The sequence below is a fragment of the Vollenhovia emeryi genome, unplaced genomic scaffold, assembly GCF_000949405.1.
Source record: "Vollenhovia emeryi isolate VEMERY1.0 unplaced genomic scaffold, V.emery_V1.0 DF939177.1, whole genome shotgun sequence".
Taxonomy (NCBI): Eukaryota; Metazoa; Arthropoda; class Insecta; order Hymenoptera; family Formicidae; genus Vollenhovia; species Vollenhovia emeryi.
Genome location: NW_011967189.1, coordinates 643,115 through 651,194, shown reverse-complemented (window position 1 = coordinate 651,194; position 8,080 = coordinate 643,115). Strand labels below are relative to the sequence as shown.

The 8,080-nt window shown below is 39.7% G+C and overlaps 2 protein-coding genes across 6 annotated transcripts; one reads left to right on the top strand and one right to left on the bottom strand.

Annotated features, from left to right (window-relative positions):
* The first annotated feature begins 60 nt into the window (after positions 1–60).
* On the top strand, positions 61–4,105 carry LOC105563357 (zinc finger protein 90-like). 4 transcript variants are annotated; one of them, XM_012014885.1, is made up of 6 exons: positions 61–338; positions 693–764; positions 840–1,539; positions 1,619–2,750; positions 2,822–3,387; positions 3,455–4,105. In XM_012014885.1, exons 4-6 carry the CDS (start codon positions 1,670–1,672, stop codon positions 4,049–4,051), a joined length of 2,244 nt encoding a protein of 747 aa, XP_011870275.1. In that variant the 5' UTR covers positions 61–338; positions 693–764; positions 840–1,539; positions 1,619–1,669; the 3' UTR covers positions 4,052–4,105. The 4 variants fall into 4 exon arrangements, with proteins under 4 accessions (XP_011870275.1, XP_011870274.1, XP_011870271.1 ...); XM_012014884.1 differs by having other exon boundaries at positions 693–1,539; XM_012014881.1 differs by lacking the exons at positions 693–764; positions 840–1,539.
* A 438-nt stretch (positions 4,106–4,543) lies between these two features.
* Positions 4,544–7,323, bottom strand: LOC105563356 (peptidyl-prolyl cis-trans isomerase FKBP8). Of its 2 annotated transcripts, none has more exons than XM_012014879.1 (5): positions 7,107–7,323; positions 6,281–6,703; positions 6,006–6,202; positions 5,594–5,895; positions 4,544–5,475 (listed from the first exon to the last, which is right to left on the bottom strand). In XM_012014879.1, the coding sequence occupies exons 1-5, from the start codon at positions 7,134–7,136 to the stop codon at positions 5,156–5,158; spliced, it is 1,272 nt and encodes a 423-aa protein (XP_011870269.1). In that variant the 5' UTR covers positions 7,137–7,323; the 3' UTR covers positions 4,544–5,155. The 2 variants fall into 2 exon arrangements, with proteins under 2 accessions (XP_011870269.1, XP_011870270.1); XM_012014880.1 differs by lacking the exon at positions 7,107–7,323 and adding an exon at positions 6,783–7,078.
* Positions 7,324–8,080: the final 757 nt, after the last annotated feature.

The window sequence follows — 8,080 nt, the reverse complement described above, 5'->3', positions numbered from 1 at the left end:
ATCTGACGGAATTAACCAATCGCAGTCGATTATTCTTACGACTACGACCATTGTAGACAGAACCGAGAATCATTGTAGCGGAGGCTTTATAGTGCACGGACATTTTCATTGTCGGACTCTACGCGCAGCGCTTTTTAGGTTATGCGTCACACGATTGTCCCACGAATGTTTCGAGGAATTTGCGTAATTTCACGGATGTTCAACTTAATCCTTAATTCTAACAGGCTGGCTCCTATTATGTCTCCTATTATGTAACAACTCGCACTCTCGCGCAAGTATCATCGATTAGAAAATCTTCGCAGTCCGGAATGATGACGCTACGTTTGTTTGACAGCCAGGTAGGACGCCTGTTGAAGTTACTTTCCAGCGAAGATCAACCGACAGTTACATAGCATCAATATTGTATAATTAGTCAACAATGTCACTGTCATGTACAACAGTATTATAATAACGATATTACACTTATATTGTTAAATGGTAAATAATATCGATCAAGTAAAATTCATAGGACTCTGACGTGAAATCACAAATACCAAGTAATAATTATGTAAGAGCGAAGACAGAATGTTAGTGTCTAAATGATTTCATACTTTGACTTCAATTTATTTATTCTCTTCATACAATTGATTTTCTGTTTAAATTACACCTTTACCTCTAATTTATAATTTATTGTCACACTTTACACTTTGTAGTTTCGTGAAATGCGGCCACATCTTGCGTGACACATCATGTTCCCGCTACTAATTAATACGATTCTATCTAAGGTATTCCCCCTTAAATTGTTCTTCTAGTGTGCTGGTTTCCTCTTTAATTTGTTATTTTATATCATATGGTTTCAGTTTACTTGAGAAGGGCTCGAAACGGAGCCGAAACGTTGTAAATAAATAAATATATTGTCAGTTTGGTTGACGTACATCCAAGTATTTTTATCTCCTTTAAATGATTTAAATTTTTTAATTTACTGTAAAAAAAAGTGAGAACAAGCGTCCATAGGCAAATGGCCCAATTTTTTTCCCCATTCATTCTTGGTCCCAAAGCAGGTACCAAACAAAAGGTCTCGTCAAGCTGATTACAGATATGTCAGTCTCGAAGTGTATCTGCTTAATCCAGAGATATCGGGCTCCAAAGGTTCCATCCCATTCCAAACAAATGGTTAGTGTCCGTCCAGACGGCTTTATCGCTTACGTCCTGGGAATTTTTGGAGCCCGATATCTCAGAAACGTTAAATAGGTACACTTTGAGACTGACGCCTGCGATTATCTTGACGAGACCTTTCGTCCTGCTTTCTGTGACCAAAATCGAATGCGGTAAAAATGGGGCCGATCTTGTTCTCACTCTTTATCTCGGCCTGGGGCGAGACCTGCCCTGGGCCTGCCTAGTGAGAGGGAGGTTCAGGTTCAAACCCTGGCTGAGGAAAATGTTTCGCAGTAAACTTGAAAATAAAAATTATTTGGACACTAACATCCTGTCTTGACTCTTATATCCTTTAGTACTTGGTATTAATAACATTGGTGTTGTGCAACTATTGTTGTTCACCAGGTTTGTGAGATACACCGCTGTACTTATCGCGTTGGACGTCGTCTGGCAGTTTTTCTATTCTATCTCGTTCACGTTTCAGGATTACTCGAGCCTGGATGCCGTGCCGAACGTGTGCGCGGCGAACGGCGAGATGGAAAGCTACGATTATCTGAGAGATTGCATCAGCAGTCTCGAAAGTAAGAACCCCGCCGGGGTTGGCCTGACGGTGGCCGCTCCCACAAATGCTACGGATATCGTTTTACGGGGGGACGACTTGGACGACGTTAATTTAAGCGGCATTGATTTTATGAAGATTGAAAGCCTGCTCCTGCAGAGCACCGAGGAGCCCGCAAAGGAGGAAAGGGCGAAGGACGGGTCGACGGATGCCGGTGTTCCACCCTCGATTCGACATTTCAACACGGCGAGCCTAGACTTTCCGAATTTCCCAAATTGTTCGAGCAAAGAATCGGACAATGCGGCGACGACCGTTAATACCAACGAATCCTATACATTCGGCAAGGATATTCAATGTTTAGAAAGAAAGAAAATGGAAAACTACAATTGTTCTGCCGAAACTTATGCAGAGAATTGTACAGATACGAATTCTAATATTAATAGAGACGACAGTTGTTTAAGTCAAAGTATCACCTCTGACTCGGGACGGGAAGTAAGAATTGATAATCTGCAGTTGGCGGATGGAGAGGAGCCGATTCAAAAGTGCGAGCAGTGCCTAATGACGTTCCGATATAAGAGGCATCTGGATCGGCATTTGGAGGGCCATCAGAAAAACAACTGTCCCCACTGTAATGAGAAATTTGCCAGGCGAAAGCACCTGGAGGTCCACCTGTTTCGCGCGCACGGGGAGAGGGTGGCCGGGCATCCTCACTTGTGCGACGTATGCCCGAAGAGCTTTCCCAAACGCGCCCTTCTGAATCGTCATAGGGCGAAGCACAGCTATCAGAGCGGTAAGGTGTGTTCGGAGTGTGGAGATATGATGAGTGCGGACGCGGACGAGAAGGAGCACCAGGAGAATCACTGTAGGAAGAGACGATTCAAGTGCCAGCAATGTTTGCAGACGTTCAGTATCGAACAGACGTATCTGTCCCACATTCAGAACCACGACAACTACAAGTGTCCACGCTGTGATGTTGCTTTCGCGTCGAAGAAGAAGGCGCGCGAACACTTTAAGGCGGTTCACGTTCCAAAATCAAGCGAGCACGAGTCGACAAATGGTGACGAGCATTCCGTTAATGAGCAAAAGTTCTCTTTTTTTTACTTGCCATCTAATAATATTATTTTATAGGTCCATATTTTTGTGCCGATTGCAGACACACGTTCGCGAAGAAAGACGACTATTTTCGACACTTGCAGTCCGCGTTACATCTCAATAAAGTCAACAGAGATATACCTGTAGGGGCTGTGTTTCCCTGTGCGATCTGTTCGAAAAAATTAATCACACAGAGAGCCCTGGATCAGCACGTCAGACGCATTCACAAGGGTGCAAAGCGATTCGCCTGTAATATATACGGGTGTACGTTTCAGTGTGCCAGGAGGACGGATCTAGATAGGCACAAGCAACTGCATGTGGAAGAGCGGAATGTCGTGTGCGAGCATTGCGGTAAGACGTTCACCAGCGTCAGCATTCTTAAGGATCACGTACTTTACATTCACAGTAAGGAGCGACAGTTTATATGCGAGGAGTGCGGCAAGGCGTTTAAGCGAAATAGTTTACTGAAGAGACATAAATTGTCGCACGAACAGCATCGACCGTTCGCCTGTATGCAATGTAGTACCGCGTTCAAACGCTCGCATCATCTTACTCGTCACATGGAAACCTGTCACCGAATTACGCTGGAAAAGAAGAAGAAGGTAGAAAAGAATCCTTAATAAATTCTTACTATACTTTGCACATATCTACAAGTAGAATTTCAAACAGGTGATGAAGCTTATGAAAACCAAAGATGGACATCTTGTGCCAATGCCAGATAAACCAGTCAGACCAGAAACTAATAAAATAAAAGTCGGAAAAGGACGGGAATCAACTTCGAAGAACAAAGAGAGAGATTGTTCGGTCGCAAATGTAAAGAAACCGGCTGTAAATGTCAATTCGCAACTTCAAATACAGCCATTGTTAAATCCCGAGGAAGGTCCCGAATGCCCTAACTTGTCATTAGGACTTACAAATTCATCTGTCGACGATTCTATTCCACAAGTTCTTTCGTTAGTAGATGTAAACACGGGACAGGTACTTACCGTAGAAATTACCAATAATTTGGAATTGTTACCTACTAATGAACTCGTTGATCAGTTTGGCATAAATTGCAACGAAATATTGAATTTGCCGGATTATCAAGATATAGAATTTCAAAATAGTCTTTTAAACACTGATCAAATGTACCATGACAATACAATTTATTCGGAGATATCGTTGGAAAATATTGAAGGTTTGTTTCCGCTTGTAAACAATAACAGTAAAATGGAAACGATAGAAAGCTATTTAACTCATGAATTTCCAGCATTTCTTAATATTTGAAAATTTATAGTATGAAATATATTTGTTAAACTGTCATCACGTTTGCGCAAATTAAAAATGTCATTATATCGTACTCCATTAAAATAAACATGAATCTATTTATTTTGTTAACAACGAATATGTTATATTTTATAAAATATATTTTTTATACTAAGATGTAATCTTGAATTTAATAGTAATTTTTGAAGATGAATAAATATACTTACATTCTCTCACTAAATAGAAAAATTTTATTACCTTATACAATAAGTAAACTTCAATATATGCAGAACTATAAACTATGTATAAAATATTATCTGATTAAAATACAATCACCAAAATTCTGTAAAAAATAAAAATATAAACTAAACTATTATTAAACTTATTTTACATAACAAAATATGCTAAATGTGACACTATACAATTTACATTAGTGTAAATATTCAGTTTAATTTTAAAATACAAATAAAAAAAGGATTCGAAGTGAATTTCTAAATATATAAAAAGCTTATCAGCACAAAACTCAATTTTTAATCTGTTCTTTGTACATATGTAAATTTTATATCATAAATATGCTTTATATATACACATATATATGTGTATATAATATACATACACACATGTATACAATATTTATATTTTACACATGCATAATTTAGATGTGTATATAAGCTACAGGAGAAATTGAGAATTTAGTAAATTTCTATCCAATGTGCATTAAGATTAAAAGAATTTGATATAATGCATTTATATATTTAATAACTTCCTTCAATAGAGCATATTAAAATATCACTGTACTTTATAATTATTATTAATGTCATAAAATTATAATACGTATATATGTTGTACTATCGCAGTCAGTTTACATAAATCTTTGCTAAATTCTATGTGTATGTGTGCGCGCATGTATAGGTGTACATATATACATATAATTACAACAATTTTGCATTTATGTTCATCATTTATTAGTTCATCAAATACGTTTATGTTGTTAGAAATATATAATTTAATGTGTAATTATAAAAATCTACAGGCATAATCATACATTCTGTTATTAACACAAATAATACAACATATTTTGCACCCCTTTAAATTGGTTTGTCTATATTCCTTTTTTCCTTTTTTTTACGATGCAAATCTGTGTACAAATATACCAACGATAGCAGCAGATGCTCCAACCAGAGTCCACAAAATTCCTTTAGCAATATTACTTTTATTTCGTACCTTACATTCCTTTACATCCTTTACATCCTTCGACACTCCGTTATTTCCTATACCGAGCATTTTAGCATAAAAAAGCCTCTCTTTCTCATACTGTTTTGTAATTTTGCCCTTTAAACTCATCAGTTCCATGTGTATCCACTTCGATTCTGGCTCAACCTTTTGCGCTTCAAGTAAAACCATATAAGCCTTGCCGTATTCCCCTTTAAGCTTTAATATTTTTCCTGTAAACAATATGTACATATAGAGAGATATACATGTACACTGGTGCATCGCATGTAAATAAAAAGTATTAAAAAGTTAATTAAAAAAACAAAACTTTACGCAAAATTATTTTACTACCTTTTCTAAATAGAGCTTTTATATTGTTTGGTTGATATTTCAGAACCAAGTCTGCATTTTCTAAAGCTGCGGCGTAGACTTCCATTTCAATTAATGCAGCAGCCAAATTATTATACACCTTTATGCAATCGTTCAAGAGAGCTTGCAGCTCAGCATCGGTAACCGGTTCTGCTCCTTCATTCTCGTTCCATGTTTTACCATTGTCTATCTGCAGATATTGTAAAGCTCTACGATAACATTGTACTGCATAACTAACGGAATGACGACCAAACCACCAGTTTCCACGTTCGCGTTTCTTGTTGCTAGAAAGAAACAAGTCACACTATTACACGAAGAAAATCACCCAAAGCCTTATCCTCGAACAACACTTGACTTTAGAACAATTAATCAGGTGCGTACTCATAAAACTTACCCCCTTTCTCTCCTCTGACTGATGCTTAGACTTTCTATATCGGGCTCCACTTCTATTGCCTTCAATTCAACCACGTATGTAACAGTAGCGAGGGATGGTATAGTTGACGTTCCAGACATACCATAAGCAAACCTCTCATTGATTACAATTTCAGCGATCTCGCCCAGTTCCATCAACACGATTGCCAGGTCCAATCCCTGCAGTTTGAATATTGTACAAGCAAGTTACCGACATGGTCGCAATGTAAGTAACAATTCTAATAACAGTTGCATCACCTGTATCACTTCGAGGTCTCCCACTTGTATCGACAAATGGTCCTCTTTTTCTACCTCTGTGCCATCGCAAAGTTTACCAACAAAGTTTATTGTACATATATCGCCTTTCTCTGGCCGCATGCCTTTCTCGCCCTTCCTTATGACCCTCTTCTTCAGGTGACCTTGGCCAAGTATATCCATCCAGTCTTCTTCCTCAGGTTTGTCCTCCGAGACTTCCGTCGAATGGTTGGAGTCGTCGGAATCGAACGTTTCGCAGGAAACGTCATCCGGCGTTTTCCTCCCTGGCGTTACATTTCTTTCCATCTTAAATTCCTCAGGTCTGTCCTCCGAGACTTCCGTCGAATGGTTGGAATCGTCGCAATCGGACGTTTCGCCGGGAACGTCATTCGGCGTGTCCTTCTTCAGCGTCAGACTTTTATTCATCTTGGACAAAAATTTACCTCGATTACACTCGATGAAATAACGCTGCAAGCTAGTTTTCTTTTAGACGGAGGGTGCTTACAACTCAGACGCGTACGCAGTTTTTTTTTACAAGCGTGAACCTCTCGTTTTCCCGCACGATTAGACCCTAGCGAAAGTAAAGCGATATCTGATCACGGTTCCCCGCGTATCTTCTAACCACGAAAATCTCCCGCGATTATTTTCTACAGTTTCCTCGAGATCTACCTCGCTGCTCGGCGCGGCGATAACGAGAATGAATAAGCACAATGTCGACGGAGACACTTTGGTTGTTTCGTCAGAAAAACCGTTAGGGAGGGAGATCGGCTTGATCGAGGACTTCGATCGACACGAGGCAAATTATTCCGTCTCGTAGAGATGCGATTACCTCGGTGCTCTGGAACGTGGTGGTCATCATTGTTTAGAAGAGCGTAAGGAGGGAACGATCATTCCCCTGATCAAATCCGCTGGAAGACGCCACGGCAATGAGACCGAGAACCGTAAAGAGCTGCTGCTCGCACACGTGTAACCTATTATTGTTCGTTCGAGAAAATCTGTCGTGGAAAACGGTTCGATTTGGATTCAATTGTTGCGTGTAAAGGCCTGTGTCCACGATGCCAGAACTTGGTCCAAGTTCTAGTTCCGAAAACTCTGTAGCCAATCAACCTGCAGCTTTTATTAAATAGCTGCGAGTTGATTGGCTACACATTTCTCGAAACTTGAATCAAGTTCTGGGGCTCGATCGTCGATCATGAATCTTTCCCTCCAAAGGCCTAAAGGCCAATGTCCACGATGTTAGAACTTGGTCCAAGTTCTAGTTTCGAGAAACGTGTAGCCAATCAACTTGCAGCTTTTATGGAATAGCTGCACGTTGATTGGCTACAGATTTCTCGAAACTAGAATTTGGACCAAATTCTAGCATCGTGGACACAGGCCTTTAAAGCTGCAAGGTAATTAAGCCTCGTCTACATAGAAGTCGTAAAGTCGTAGTCGTAAGAATAATCGACTGCGATTGGTCAATTCTTATGTGCCTGACGAAATTGACCAATCGCAGTCGATTATAATTCTTACGACTACGACCATTGTAGACAGAACCGAGAATCATTGTAGCGGAGGCTTAAAGCTGCAAGGTAATTAAAGCCTCCGCTACAATGATTCTCGGTTCTGTCTACAATGCGAGTCGCAGAGTCGTAGTCGTAAGAATAATCGACTGCGATTGGTCAATTCTTACTTTGCGACTGCTCAAGCGACCATCGATACAATTGTACGACCATTGTAGACAGAACCGAGAATCATTGTAGCGGAGGCTTAAGCCTCGTCTACATAGAAGTCGTAAAGTCGTAGTCGTAAGAATAATCGACT